Source organism: Pocillopora verrucosa, chromosome 1 (genome assembly GCF_036669915.1).
Source record: "Pocillopora verrucosa isolate sample1 chromosome 1, ASM3666991v2, whole genome shotgun sequence".
NCBI classification, from domain to species: domain Eukaryota; kingdom Metazoa; phylum Cnidaria; class Anthozoa; order Scleractinia; family Pocilloporidae; genus Pocillopora; species Pocillopora verrucosa.
The window spans coordinates 16,709,877-16,725,918 of record NC_089312.1 but is presented as its reverse complement, the minus strand read 5'-3'; the positions used below and the strand labels follow the sequence as shown (position 1 = coordinate 16,725,918).

The following is a 16,042-nucleotide window of genomic DNA, read 5'->3' as shown; positions in this document are numbered from 1 at the left end:
TTTCAATAACCTTGTTTCCGTTGCTTTCATATTCGCCGCCACATCACGTGTTTAAAATCTGGTGAGAGGGAAATATCATAACTCATCGGGTACAATCATGGCCATGTTGTTTGGCTGCTTATCAAGGGGAGAAAAGCAAAGACATTGACTGATTCCGCCTGTTCTCTCCTCAAGTTGAGTTCGATGACGATATCCTGTTCCAGGAGTACCCTGATTATCACTAAGAAAGGCTTTCTTTGCGTTGTGGTACTTGAGTGTGTCACACTGTTTCTGTCCTTTTTCTTGTTTTACAGTTTTGATCAGTTCTTTGATTTAATTGTTTTATTGCGCAACAAGACCGGAAATTATTTCTAGGTATAGTTTGACTACACAACAGGAACAGAGGTTAGATGTCAGGCTTTGTAAGGCCGCAAAATCAAGATCAGGCGTCTCGTTAATTTCATTAGATAATGAATTTCCTATCGCTAAGACTATTTACCGGAGTTTTGCGAGAGAGCGGGAATTTATCAAGGTTAATGTGTGATTGCACATAGTGTCAAAACAAAGCAACGACTGTTACGTTTGGTTTCCGGAGCTGATTTTGTCTTTCCGCCAGCGGATATGCACCCTTAAGATAAATAAATTAGTACTAAAGATTAAAAATTCTTGTGATGCATTTTTAGGGAAGCCATCGAAGTATGTGGAAAATGACACACTTGTCAGAAATGAACACTGACACGTTAGCATGTGGAATGAACATAACTGACTGAGTAGGATCTGCTTAGTGGTTATCAGAATATCTGGAAAAAAGTGAGAAACGGTAAGATTCACGATAACAAAAACGAATCGTTTTGTCGCAGTTTCCCGATCGCGGCTGGTTCTCTGTTCTCTGAATTTAGCCGAGAAAAAAAATCCTGTGAGGCAAAATTAAAACCAATAGGAAAAAAAGAAAAGCGTGAAGCAGTAGCATTTGTAAAAATATTAACAAGTTATTTTTCCAAAAACTAATTTAATGTCATTACCAAAACAGCGAGTCGGATGCTCTTAACAGAAATGACAGAATCTTAGTAAAGTTAGTGAAGATTTTAGATAATAATTAAGTCCAATGTTATCAAACTTCCTCAGGAATTGGAAAGTCTTGGCTAATTTGTCCATCTTGTGGGTAGCGAGCAATAAACTATTTCCTGCTAATTGTTTATTAAACGGAAAATGACTCGCCAATTCTATTATTGTCTATCAGCCTTTTTTCGCGCCGCGTGGGCAATACTAACGGGAAGTATACTTATTGGTCATCGTCTTCAAACAAGACTGAAATGTTGCTGACGTAATCCAAAATTACAATTATGAAATTAAAGAACGTTTCCAATCATTTTGCAAAATAATGTTTTCTCCTAGTTCACGAATTTTGGGCCGATTTTTCTCCTTTGACGCTAGCTCTTTTGATGTGCGAAAAAAATTAGTTCAGTGCTCGACGCAATTGCTTATGACGTTTTAAGGACAGGTGCTTTAGCGAGCAGGCTCACGCCAAGGATGTAAATAGGGCAAGATAGCTTTTTCACGCAGTTTGAATCAGGGATTTCTATTTCTATGCACAAGATGTGAATCTTGCAATTGTTCAGTATCATTGCTATAATAAAAGAAGGGAGACAAATTTGAAAATGATGACAATGTTTTGCTTTTTTTGTTAAAAAATATTGATAATTCTTAGTAATCACAGCTAAACCGGAAAGCGACAGGATCATTAAAAGATTCCTAAACCAACTCCTCGATGAACTCACGGAAAAACGTTTTTGTCGTGTGTGTATCAACACCGAGCGCAAACTGACTGCGCTTTTGTTTGAACATACAAATTACAATGCAAATTCTATCAACTGAAGAATATCAAAATTTCTACAGCTCTATGTAAGTGTAATTAAAACGAGGTACAACGTCATAACGAGAGAAAAATCCGCCGAATGTCAACGTTAATACAAACTTGTCCGGCATATTGTTCCAAGTTTGGTGTTCTGACTCAAGCCAAACGGGAGGAAAACTCAGGGTAATTAGGCAAATCAATCATCATTTTTTGTCCTTCATTCGGCATTGTGTACCATGAACACATGTGTCATAAAATATGGATCGATGAAAAACCGCAAATCACGATAACTTTAAGTAGTATTTCGAACGAAACGAAGAGCTTACGTTCTTGCGTAATGTATACACTTCTATCAGTCCTTACTCAATTTTCTCCTTGTTCTTAAAATTTGACAGTTGTGAGAGAAATTCTAACCACGATTAATCGGTTTATAAGCCACGAATTTGTTTAGTCACAAGTCGTCTCAAAGGCAATCACTTTAGTTTCAAACCAATTTTAAGCGAAAGTTTATAAGACTTGTTTAGCTCTTTGCGACAAAGAAATCACTTGAATAGCGATAACAAACATTTACACTTGGGCAGAGTTATTAATTGAAAGTGAGCTGAAGGACTGACCGCGCGGTGGACAAATCATCAACTTTTGAAATAAAATACTTGACTGCTCATCGTCTCATTAAAGCATTAGAAGGCGGGTTGAGTTTGCGAACCGAAAGCCTTAGCTTCTCAAAAAGAAAATCCATCTTGCTAAAACCAAGGTCATGATCTTTTGTCACATGTATTCAGTCAAGAACATCAGCCGCACTGTGTTATCGGTGCTTACAGGAATCTGTCAGGTTGTAGTTAGATCACGTCTCTTTACAATTTTTAAATGTAAAAGAGACACACTAATTCTCTGGAGTTATATATTGAAAGAAAATATCTAACTGAGAAACTGACCCAAATCACCTCGAAATCCGTCATAACAAGAGGTATCCTTTCATAAGCTTTCACATGCTGCGGGTCCTTTCCAAAGATTCAAATAACTTCCTAAATATTGATATTACTACTCTAAGTTTGCCATCGTAGCCCGTCGATACTGCTTTAAATGTAAATTCTGACCTTGCATATGTAAACTGTGGATTCGAAAAATGCAGAATATCGTTAAAAGAATAATAAAATCCGTCTCTCGGGAGCAAATGTTAGAGACATGTATACTCCCGGGGATACCAACCTTATAAACGGATCTACCAACTGTACAAGAATTTTTTAATTTTTTAGCTAAAAAAAAATTCATGTACATAGTTTTCAGTTATGAAATTAGTGTCTATGTCTTTCTCATTAGGGAAGATTCCACAGATAGGCCCCTAAGCGAGCAACAGGAAAACGCTTTCCTCACGTGAAAACATCAGTTCGGCTTCCAGGGCAATGCCTTACACAACAGAAGCTAAATGGCATTAATTTTTCCCTCGAGAGCTTCGCGTAATTACGCGACGACCACTATAATAATTATTAACAGAGGGCCTCCTTTGAACAAATTTGATATTTACAAGGAAGGTATAAATAAGGCATATGAATTTGATAGACAAATTTCAATTCGAGGGCTCGATACGACCCCGCTTAGCTAAAATTATAAATTATTCTTGGCCTGCACCAATGCGGCACAGTTAGACAGGATCTTTGGGTCTTCTTTGCCAATTCATGTCTTTCCTCTGTCTTTTATAGCAAAAACACATCTCAGAACATCCTTTCAGCGGTAAATAGCAAAAAAGACACGGCAGAAATAAAGAGCAAGCCGCCAAGCAACCCCATCTTCCGAAACAAGATTTACTTGGGGGACCACATGAGCACGGGTGCTCTGCCAAACTGCCTTCATCAAACGAATCCTTCGAACAATGATACAACACCGCTTTGACCCCGCACATACAACTTGCATAGTCTATTAACACGTCCACGTCCCGGTTACAGCAAAAAATTTTGACATCTTCATCTTCATAATGTTTGCTTTGGAGTACATTACTACTTCGACAAGTCGATCGTGATATTTGCGCCGATGCTGCCCGTAATGTGGGTCTCGGCTGTGAAGTTACAACCTGTGTCTGTGTATTTCGTATAGTTCCTCCCGTGTGCCTCCTAACAAATGCATTGAACGTTCGGTTAGTGGCGGGAGTCGATAAACTTAACCGCATGTCACGATCCGCTACTAAGATCGGCTGACGAGGTGTAGTGCTCGTCTCTCGCTTCGTGGCCGCTGCGATAACACAATAGTCAGAGTGATATTCATCTTTACTCACAATCGTCTCAACTTTTCCAACAGTGTTGTGTGGTCGTATCCGATGTTTTGAGTCGTATTCCACACTCCTTTTCTCCCAAACAATGGTCTTTTCCAAAGGGTTCTCGTGTATAGTTATGGCTGTCTCTACCGCCATCAAACATTGATCGCCATTCAAACAGACCTCATGCAAAACGCTGTAGATTAATTTCGCCGGGATCAGGCGTCTTCAGGTTCACCTCGACCCAGCGAGTGAATTCCGAACGCCATCATAAGGCCACAGCAAACGGGAGAACTACAGGCGACCTGAAAAATTAAACCCAAAGTACGTTGACCAAATGAAAACCCTTGGGACCTAAATGAACATGAATAAAGCTTTCATCAATTAACATTACGTTAATCAAAACACGGGTTTATATATAGTATCAGAATGCTAGAGGTTGAAGGGCATACAGCTGGAGTTGTAACAGAAAAGTGATATTCATTTTCCCATACCTACACCGACGTTAGCAGTTATACAGGCACCTAATTTAAAATGCTCACAACAAATCGTTCTCGAATGCCCAGTGTAATCAAACAAAAGTTCCGTGTTGAGAATGCACTGCCAGCGCAGGAAATGGAGGAATGTTTCCGGCAGTAGTCGGGACTCTTACTGATCGCGACATTGGTCAGTAAACTTATCCATTCAGAAAGCAAATAAACCCAACACACGTTACACTCCAGCGCGTTCGGGCGACTAACCAGTGATTGAGAACTCTACACGAAGCAGCGCGCGCGGTTTGCGAGTACTTGATAACTAACTTGAACAACAGCTCACGCGTGGAGCACTCGAATGAGTTCAGTATTCACATCACTGCCTTGAGCTACAAACAGAAAAACGAAAATTTCACCGCCCACGAACTATTGTGATTTGTGACGTCATGCATCCGCCCCTTTTGAATCGATTGCTTAGCAAGACATTTGCTTTTCAATCTATCGTGTGCGCGTGGCAATCAAATAAAAACAGAAGATCTGTCGATAAACTGTGTATCTTTACATTTCTGCAAACTTCCTTCCGACATGGGGAAACAGCGTTAGAAAAATTTTCGCACATCAATGGAAGGCCTGTTTATCTGTTTATTAAAATGCCATATTGCTTGCTGAAGACAGTCTCACTCAATGTGACTTCCGGTTTTATTCTGGTTAGAACAAAGGCAACAGACAAAGGGTTCGTTCGTAGGTCTTTTCATTTACATAATGAACCTTCTAAACATTTCATAGAATGTACTCAAAATCCTAGGAGGTTTGTCATTTCTTGCCTTCTGATCGTTGCGTCGCACTTTCCTCCAGAATTCTTGGTTTCTAGCAGTATTCGGTTGGAGCGCTTGTGACCTCGTGTTTTCCTGGTAACTGTCAACTCCTTGAAAAAATTCTCTTGCTCTAATTTTCGGCCCAAGATTGACAGCGCGAGTAGTTTGTATATTTGTTCTTGTTTCTTTGCTTTGATAAGCGCGCGTTAGGGAAACTACAGGATTGGATCCAGGCTATAAAGACACTTGATATCGATGTAAGTGATGGCTTAGAGTTTCATGGGGTTCATGTCACCCTTATAAAAGAGACCGAAAATTGGGTCAACCACTATGCCATCAAACCCATCACTTCCGATACCAGTTTCCGATCTAGTGTGATGCGATTTAAGATGACAAACAAATCTGCCCAGAAACCAGCAAGTACTCGGGAATGGTGGCTTAGAAAGAAATAGAAAAATCAAACACGTCAACTCTCGATCAATTTAATTATCTGCCGAAACGCTTTTAGCGTATGCAGATGGAAAGAGACCGCCATTTCGAGTCCGGTAACCCAACACTTGAAAGTGGCGTATTGGCCTGGAGGGGTGTTTGAATATTGGATGCCGTTATAAATCTGCTCTAAGGCCAGCGATTGCGGTAGCGTTGAAATCTTAAATATGTGGCAGTTTTTGATCCGAAGTCTTGAAAATGAATCTTCTGTTTAAAAGTGTCCAGTTATTTACCGACGTTTTCAAACAACTAAACCAAAATGATATTGCTCGACTTCATGAGAAAAAAAGAACAATATACACAATTGCTTCTCCATAAACAATATAGTTTCCGGTCGTCAGTTATCTTGCTTTTTTCCAGTAGGTTCGCTAAAATATTTGATTTCTAACACCTAAGTCGCCGATGCTATTTCCTAACAGCGATAGAAGATTTCTTTAATACATTTAAAATTGCGAAGGTCCATCTCTATTATGCCTTTCGAAAAAGCCAAGCAAAGAATCAAACGCATCTTTCTTCTTGTTTTTTGCACTTCAAAAGGTACCGAAAGTGCCAAGATGTAATTATGGCTCAAGAAGAGTGTTAACGTCTTTGTTAGGGGTTTCCTGCTTTGTCCATAGCCCTATTTTCCATCAAAACAAACACCTGCTAGGGGCTTCGTGACGTTGAATTAACGCCAGCAATCCCTCTGCTAATTTTCTGCGTCTCAGAGGAACTCGACAGCGCAGGAATGCCTATTTGTGTACACAACCAAATTAAATGCACCCCACCAAATGCGACAGAACTTGATTCAGCAAACATAGGGGGCTTTTATGAATCAACTGGGATGACAGTTTGGATAAGTAGTAATTTTAGAGCCGCGGGGAGCGCAAAAGAATAATTGTTTGTGCGTGATACAACCGCAACCGGCGGTCAAGGACATGCAAATTTCATTTGCGCTATTTTGGGAACGGTGCACACACAGGGTACCCAAGTATGGAATAACCAGTCTAAAAGGAAAATGCTAACGTCTTTATGAAAAAAATACTTTACATTTTTTTTTTTAACAATTTTTTTCTTGTTATATATGAATATCCCTTTGTGTTGACAATAGTATCACAATGATTATATTTAGTTTTAGGCCGCTGATATCAGAGAAGTTGGGTCGTGCCGGACGAAATATAAAAAGAAAAGTATATATGTAATATATATGCATTTTGTTTTAATCATTGATTTTTTTATCAAGCTGGGTGTTCGTTTGAAAGACTTCTGTTGACGGTATTCTTTCTCGCCTCACTTTTCTTTTTGTGATATTGGTACTCGCCCTGACACTGTGAAACCTTTGCTGACTCCCCCCCCCCCCCCCCCTTGTGCTTTAGGGATAAATTATTATTTTGATTTCTCAGATGACAGCTTGAAGTACATTGTCGTGGTAGAGTTGTTCATTCGGGGAAACTTATTGGTGAAAGGTCATTCTTGTCTTACTGCGCGAAACATCTATTACGGGTGTGTACGTGCCATATATCGATACAACTTGTTGATAGAAAAATAAATTGGATTATCAAAAAAAGGAAAAAAATTCCTCAACAAAGCACACCTTGAGTGTGTGATGGGGGTTCGAAGTCAAGTTGTCTATGAGGGCAAGGGAATAAAGGGGGTAACTTTATAAAAAGAAACTGTGGTGCTGCGTCGGTGGGAGAGTATAACAAGGTAATATGGTCTTACCAACTGAGTTGCTAACGTGAATTAGCCACCGTAAAGAGTTTAAAAGCCCACGTTTTGAGCAACGGCGAATGACGAAGGGCTAACGCTCGAAACGTCAGCTTTGTAACCCTTAATGGAGGCCAATTTACGCTATCAACTCAGTTGATGCTAAATTACCCTGAAGGCAACAGATTGGTGGGAAAACTGAAGGGATCGTTAGGAAAATTACTCAGCCACTTATTTTTTCCCATGAACAAATCATGTTGTCTATTCACAAACATCTACCAGACCGTATAAAATTGCTTGAGAAAAGCTATTTTTAAGTCCATCGTCTTGAGATGGGCTTTAATATACAGGCCTTGTCTGAGAAGAAAAGATTTAAGAAAGGCAAATTGGATTGAAGTGAAAGAGGGTCAAGGGTGACTTCCTCAGGATGTAATGAGGGTGCCAAAACAAGCTAGCAGAACGAAGTCATTAAACTGGAAAGGAAGGCAATAGACAAGTAGGAAAAAAGGCTTATGGGGCGACAGTTGGACTTTTTTGTTAAGTATTTGGAAATAAACGTCCTCATAAAGGTTGATTGTTCAGTTCATGATTAATTTAATTGATGAATCAATTATTCATTCCAGACTGGCGCACCCGAGCGAGGGAAAAAAATGGAAGCAAGAGAAAAAAAAAAAAATCTGGGACAGGATACTTTCTCTAATTAGTTGGTGTTAAGGCTTTATTTTATCACATTGCCCATTCGCGTACCACAGTTTTCGATCTTTCCGGATTTTAGAATTCTTGTAGAGATCAAAGTATATAGAATTTCTCATGGCATGAAACATAATAACGCCACTAATATCATCATACGTGCCTTTCAACGAAAGTCCTTTGCTATTCTGTTTTCCTTTCAATGATTTGGTTTCTCTTAGCTTTAAAAACGTCTTCACGATAGCTGGTAAAGATGAAAGTCTTAATACTGAACTGAATAAACCCTTACTGAATCATGAGAAGGAATTTTGTCTCGGAGAGTAATCTCATACAACAGTTCTGCTCTGTTTAATAATATCAACAATTTCAAAATCTTCAAGATCTTGAAATCAGTTCCGGTAATTTTGAAAGTATTCCGCGATATCAGATTGTCTCTAAAATTTTGTTATAAAGAGAATTAGACGATAACAAACTAGGGGTTTTATCGCGGTTAGGAACATCTGTAGAGCTACAGATTCTCTCCGGAAAGGATAGTGCCATGTTAATAATGCAATCACTAGTTTTGGTAATGACTGCCCCCTATTTCGTGTTCTTTTTATTTATCATGTTTCCGAAAAAGAAACACTTGGTTTAAACGAAAAATGGAATAATGATAATTACAATAATTGATTATAGTAGCAATATTATTATTATTATTATTATTATTATCAAGGTGATAATAGTAATAAGAATAATGACAATGATGATGATGATAAGACGTTTTTCTAAATCTATGTCGTAAGTCTGTCTTTGTTTTAAAAGGGCTCTCCAATAGAATAGCTTCGCTTTGCTATCTCGCGCAAGGACCGAACCTAGACGACGTCATGAAAAGGGTTGGACTATAGAAACAAAAATTACAGCAAACACTCGAACAAAATGTTGATTTGAGTTCACTGATTTCTAAACGTGATGATAAGGAAAAAGACACGTAATGACTCGACCACAATGACCACCTGGGAGATGATCGTTTAACGATTGTCGGGGCTTAAAGTATCTTTACCTCCTATTTTTAAGACATATTATTCTGATGATTTTGTTCGGTCGGATTCCCGGATGAGAGGCTCGGGCATAGCTTTGGTTGTCTTAAAGCTAACCTAGAAGAGTTAGCTCTATGGATAGACTACAGCTTCCTGTCAGGGAACTGTGTGCTGTGAGATAATCTTCTGCTTTGCTGTTAGCACCCTCTCAAGGCAAAAAATGGCTATTGCTTTTTTTTTCTCTGACATTCCATCTTTGCAAATTTGGTGTTAGAAATTTTAGACATTCTCTCAGAAAAACTTCAACTGTCTGCTTGCCAGTGGATTTCATGAGCCGAAAGTTAAGTTGAGCACACACAATAGATAGGGATACCTAATAACCGTAAGTTCTGGCCGCTGAGAATGTGAAAAGTTAATTTAGTTTTCAAATAGAATGATATTAACAGGTTTGACCACAAAGACTGCTCACTGCCAACCTCCTCTGAGAACAGTTTTACCCCTGGTCACCCGAAACATACTAGGAAATGTATTACGGAGCTTATCACTTCTATGCTGTCAGCACAACGATATATAAACTCGGTGAAAATAGGATCAAAGTTAAAATAGCAACTCGACACAATAGAGACCTAAGAAGTAAAACATGACTCGTGGACTGGGTAATGGTTTAGACTAGACCTGCCAGATTAATCAGATTAGGAAGGGAAAGTCAGGAACCCATCTTTTTCTGACTGATTGAAATTTTACTTCAAAATATGGAAATATCAGCTCCATTTATTTTCTGATTTCCTTACACTTTCGTAATAGTTTTATCAGGAAAATTTACTCCGCAAACACGTTTTCCACGTGGAAATTACAGTTACAGTTCGTAATCGAAGTATTAACATTTGACTCAAAGAGAACCTAATGGGAAAGTAAACCATTGTCGCTAATCCTGTTAAAGTGTGAAGTCCAGCCTGCATTGCATTTCGAAAAATAAAACAAAAATGAAGTTGTCCTGATAGCAAAGATAGGAAGACCCTAAAGGGGTGCTAAAGCATTCCATGTGTGAGATGGCGATTAAGTGCTTCTTTCCGAAGACTTGAGCAATAGATGAACCTAAAAGATTCTTCCATTCCGTTTACGAGGCTGCTTTGCTAAATACTTCTGAGAATTTCTCGGATTTGACAGAGACTTTATCAGTTGAGAATGTTAGGAACCGCTGCGATACAGCGCTTTGAAATTCTTTAACTGAGGAAAAGAAAGAACAAATTTTCTTACTTTCGAATAAGTGTGAAAGAGCTTTAAGACAACACGATTCCAAATAATCAATTCAACCCGTTCGTAACACTGCAAGGACCTGCTGAACAGGTTCAACTTTTTATCGGCATAAGCAATCGTAAAAATAATTGGTTCTCGCATTGGAATCACATCAGAGTTGACCCCCTTTCCTTACATGGATTTGTCTTGTTTTGGGCACTCTCATTCTTGCGAAACTGAAAAAAGAAACCGATCAGCTGTTTTAGTTCGTCGACGACTTCTGATCTTTCACTGATGGACAGGTTTTATCGAATTATATCTGGAATTTTCCTTTGCACAAGGATCGTATCCATCAGTAGTTTCAAGAATGTTTTAATTTTCGTAACTGGGGTAGACCCTTGTTGGCCTGGTTGAAAAATCATTTTGGTTTCTCTCGCCCGATCAAAGACCTACATTCTCCGTAGCGTTTTTCCTCCTGAATACTTTGTAGTAACAGCACTGACCTATCAATGGCCATCAGGATCCACACAATTTGTCGTAGACTACTCGATAACAGGGTGTACTTACAGGTGTAATTTGATGTCCTAGCCATATTTTGTGTTGAGTTATGTTAGTTACAATTTAGATTAGACGTTTCAGCGTATTTCCGTCAGACGGAAGATGATAAGATTGTTGAACTTCACCTAGATGCTTTAAATTGAAAGAACAATGGCCCATACAAACCTTATCCTATCAAGACATGAAGATATAGGGTGGCACAAAGGCTTTCATCTAGAAAAGTCGCCCTGTTACTGGAACAGCTTCGGCTTAGAATACGACTGAACCCCAATAAGCGTAACCGAGAAAGTCAAAGCTTATGAACTCGATGGCGCTCTCTTTGCGCCATCAATAGCATAATTATTTTCCTCCAATATAGCGGATTACTAAATTATTCAAAAGGCTTATGATTTAATAATTGTTTTTCAGATGTGGAACATATTTTTCAAAAGGGTTTTAAATTATAGATATATTTAGGGGTGCAGAGCGATCCTTGAGTGCCGACCGAATGGCGTGTGTGTTCAATGTAACGTGGTCCGTCCTGTCGCAGTCATTTTCCATACAAAGTAAAATTAGCGAACGCAAGATCACCTTCGTTAAACAGCGGTTTATGTTGGAATGCCGTTCGTTCTATCGTGGCTCCCGTCTATGTTAATTCTCGAGACTAATCGTGTCCGTTATGGCGCCAAAAAACCTCGACCGATAATCAGTGGAGGGTCTTAAATTCACCTAAATCCGACAACAAAGAATGTTACATGTCGACCCAAGGGCAAAATGATGAGTCAAAGCAGAGTTTCTTTGTGATACATACCAAATATCTTGATTCTTTCCTTTGTTTTTTAAGGAATAAAGTATCACTGCTCTTACTTTTGACACCCATGTTGTTTCATTCGCTAATACTCGCTGACACACCTTAGCTATCAAGGGGGTTAATTCTATATGCATAGCAATTTTGCATTCATGTTCCGCCGTCTAGATGCTACAATCAATTCGTTCACCAAATTTGGTAAATTACCATGCTTTACACATGTGAGATACGTACGAGGTTCTATATTTCTGAGTGCTGCTGGCCGAACTAACAAACTTGTTTCAGGCTTGATACAAGGTGATTATGGATTATGCGTCGAAGAGTTCCCCGACTCGACTGGAAATTACAAAAACCGCCCGAGTTTCTTTCAATTAAGTCACGACTTTGGAGAGATCTTTTCAAAGTTGCTTCCATTAAGCTCTAACCATTTAGCGCATAGATTTTACTCCTATGAAGAGACTAATTTTCGGTTGAAGCTAACGGGATTAATCCACCCACCTTGATCTGTTTTCCTGGGAATGACAAAGCGACTCAAATAAAAATATATTTCAGTCGGCTTTGATATCTTTTTATACAGTTTGACTCCTTCGCTCCTTCGTCTCGTTTAACCCAACAGTGCTCACACAATACTTGATCGACTCAGTGGTTGCCTAATTATGGCATTAACATCAGGAGGCCTTTGTTTCAGTGCGTAAGGACCTTCGTTACAAAGAGCTCCACTCGACCGGAAGTTCTTCAAACAAAGGTAAGTCGTAACCGAGAGGCGGTGGATTTTTTCAGCATATCAATCACGCAATTACCTGCGAGCGAAGTTCAGCCAAGATGAAGCTTCACCACAGCCTAAAAATACCAAAAATAATGACTTTTCTCATGTGTATCTGGTGACGAAAAACATTACTACAGAAAAAACTAACCTCTGTGTGCCTTAAGTAAATGAACTATCATTAAACTGCTAACAGATAAACAACTAAGCTTTCAGAAGTTTTGAAAGTAATCAAGTTTGGTATCAAAAAAACTTTTTTCCGATGCGAAAGAAAAAAAATTCTCTATGAAAATGCATTTTTAATGCGTAACAGACTTCGTGGTGTTAAACAGAACTCAAAGTTATCGCAGTTAAATCTTTATGGGAAAAATTTTGTAACTCAATTTAAAAAAATTCAGGCATTGTCTTCACGAGACTTTCAAGTGAATGAATTCAAAGCATTTCCTGTGAGATGACGAGTATTAGTGCAAATTATATTTGTAATCATAGAACCAAAAAACCATTTGGCTTTTTGTCAAAAGCCAAGCAGTGCAACTTTACCTTCAATAAAGTTCAGATATGATCTGTTCTCGTTCTTTGAAATCCAGTCTCTTAGATCACCAAGTTTACAACAGAACTGTGGACCAGACCTTCCAAATGCAAGACCCTCGCGTTTATCAATGTCATGAAAACAAAATAAACCGTCAAGTTTCCTGTTTTTCCAGCTTTTTTTGTTGCAATTTCCTGTTTACCTAACTGGTAGGAACTATACTTGTCAGACTAAACGACTGAAATAGATCGATCAAAGTGATTTGGAAATAGACTTTAAACTCTTGAAATCTGTTAGAAGTACAGAATGAATCTTAAACTCACTTTGGAAAAGTCAAATCGTTTTATTTCTTCAGATTGTTTGCATTTAGCATCTAGTGCTATTTATAACCATATATATATATATATATAAAAAACTCATGTGATAGTAATATAACAGCTTTGTTCGCTACACAAGGACTTTGCCAATTGCATTAGCTAACTATGCAGCCGAAAGATAACCATTTTGAACTCATTCACACAGAAAACCCTCAAATCACAATCAAACCCCTCGGGTATTATTTCACTCCAAGCACTCTTAATTAAGTTGAGGGGCAGGGGGAGGGGAACTTCGCACTCTCAATATCTGCTCTTCAAAAAGGTTGGGCAAGCGTACTTGTGCTTATCTTTTGAAAAAAATTCCTAATTAACTTTAAGGCTTGCATACCTGCCATTGATCACAATTTGAACGAGTTTTCAAAGCCATTTCCAGCATTTGAACCTCCAAAACAGGTCAACGTAAGACTAAGAATTAAAAATTTTGAATAAATCATGCACATTCTCTAAACTACCCTCTTCATATTCCCTATGGTGTTGACGTGGAAGCTTTGTTTAACAAACAATAGCTATTTTAGTTTGTGATCATTTCTTGTAATCTCGTGACCTTAATCTTTGATTTAGTAGTGATACCGCGAGGAGAAATAAGATACAAATCATGCCAAGAGGTAAAGGGTTAGTTGTCCCACGACGTTTGCTCAGCATCCAGGCCTTTATTTGCATTTGATGACAAATAACTGCACTGTAATAGCATGCCACAAAAAATGCCGATTTGGTTCTTAATTTCAGACATGAAAAAATCAAAATAAAGAAATCTTCGGAGGAGACCCAGCTATAGCTGGTAGCCGGATTCAATGAGCCAAGTTTGAAAGAAAGGCATGGAGTGTTTAACCTTGTTCTATTATTGTGTTGGGGACATGCGCTGTTCAAGTTGGAGCCGTCTGTGGTCAATCAGTGGCTTAAGAGATGTTGGCTGGTACCTTACGATAAACTGAGTTCAGGAGATCATCAGTTAATGTGTTAATATATTGGAATTTATCTGGTTCCAAAGAGTTCTGTCTCTCCCAATCGTCAAAATTCTCTAAGTATAGTGAACATCACCTGACCAATCACAGCACGCCATCGGCTCTTTTCTCTTAACTTATAGTTCAATGTTTTATGCTAACGATTTTTAACTATTTTTCAACACAACAAAGATCAAATTTACTGTGATCTCAGAACGTAACAGCCCGGCAAACAACTTTCCTTACACTATATCGAGAGTAAAATGACTCGGATTGACGCAAAATACTTTTCAAACAAATTAAATTATCAAACTAATGGTCTTACCTTTTGTTAAGAAAGAGCGTAAACGAATAAACTGCATTTTACCAGAAACAAAGTATCGCAGTTTTCTTGGCGCAGGACCAACTTTTAAACATTCTCTACAGTTCGCCAGTGTCATTCTTCTATTAAACCGGTTTCCGAGCACAAATGTCACAAGCATTTTCCTCGAAGTTTACCTTTCGTGTCACAGAATTCAGAATGATGCTATAAAGAGTTGTCGTTCCTCCCACATTAAAACCCAAATGAAGAATTTCGTGTAAAGGATCATGAACTTCAAGTCGCAGGTTCAGTTTATTTTGAGTCGGCGACTAAAGTACAACTTTTATCCACGTGCGTGAATGGCGTGATGTGACGTCAGTCTAATTGGATCAGCACAGAGATGGGAGCTTTTAATGAGTGGAAGGAAAATTTTTGTACATCGTAAGTGAACTTTTTATGAAATAATTTTGTAATTGTACTCAACAATTAAAGTGTATTCTGAATACTGCATAAGACTAAGTGGCCGGAAAACGTGATAGTTTGGGTAAGTTTAATTTGAACTTTTAGGCATACTTGAGCTCTCAGGTCTCGATCGAAAGACTAAAGTTACCAAGCAACTGAGAGGCGTGGCAAAGAGCAGTGTTTTCCTGGAGTAGTTTCTTGTTTCTTCAGCCAAACAGCAACATAATGCTGCATGCACATATCAACCATTTCACGCCGGTCGTAATGAGAGGGATAATACAATGCAGTTGTTCTGCGAATCAGTGTTCAGTTAATAACTATCACACCACGAATTGGGTTTTGCTTGGAAAGAGACTTGCGCCACGGATGGTGGTAATGGTTTCATAAGCAACTGAGAGACCGATCATCGCTGATGATATCGCAAGAACTGCCTTTTATAAAGGTTTGGTCATAATTACTACAAATTGAGCGCACTGTACGAGTGACAATTTAGGTATTGGAATGAATCACGCCCGCATGTCCACATTCATAACCCATTTGATATCTTTGCCCACGCGCGTTTGTTCAAAACTCTTCACTTTATCGAATATACTCCATCTTATCTGAGGAACATTTAGTAATGTTCCCCAATTTTCACTGTCACCTCATGAAAGTCTTAGTTTATATCATGATACAAGATGACGGAGCGTTTTTGTTCCTGTCAAGCAACAGAAGAAGAGACTTACTTATTTGTTCATAATTTGCCGTACTACAGAAATGAAAATCGCACACACACTTAACGTTTTGGACAATAAGCTGCTTTTACACGACTTTCACTCGCGCTGCAAAACTGTTTGA

At 38.6% G+C, this 16,042-nt stretch overlaps 1 protein-coding gene across 4 annotated transcripts; it reads right to left on the bottom strand.

The window, feature by feature from the left end:
- Window positions 1–2,578: 2,578 nt before the first annotated feature.
- On the bottom strand, window positions 2,579–14,986 carry LOC131784094 (protein sprouty homolog 2-like). Of its 4 annotated transcripts, XM_066160278.1 has the most exons (4): window positions 14,768–14,986; window positions 13,136–13,906; window positions 12,633–12,672; window positions 2,579–4,387 (listed from the first exon to the last, which is right to left on the bottom strand). In XM_066160278.1, exon 4 carries the CDS (start codon window positions 4,236–4,238, stop codon window positions 3,477–3,479), a length of 762 nt encoding a protein of 253 aa, XP_066016375.1. In that variant the 5' UTR covers window positions 4,239–4,387; window positions 12,633–12,672; window positions 13,136–13,906; window positions 14,768–14,986; the 3' UTR covers window positions 2,579–3,476. The 4 variants fall into 4 exon arrangements, with proteins under 4 accessions (XP_066016375.1, XP_058956861.1, XP_066016378.1 ...); XM_059100878.2 differs by lacking the exons at window positions 12,633–12,672; window positions 13,136–13,906; window positions 14,768–14,986 and adding an exon at window positions 12,331–12,613; XM_066160281.1 differs by lacking the exons at window positions 12,633–12,672; window positions 13,136–13,906; window positions 14,768–14,986 and adding an exon at window positions 5,380–5,657.
- Between the last annotated feature and the right edge of the window lie 1,056 nt (window positions 14,987–16,042).

Excerpts from the sequence above, each read along its gene's own strand:
- LOC131784094 (XM_066160278.1), bottom strand. The coding sequence starts at position 4,238 with ATGGCGGTAGAGACAGCCATAACTATACACGAGAACCCTTTGGAAAAG.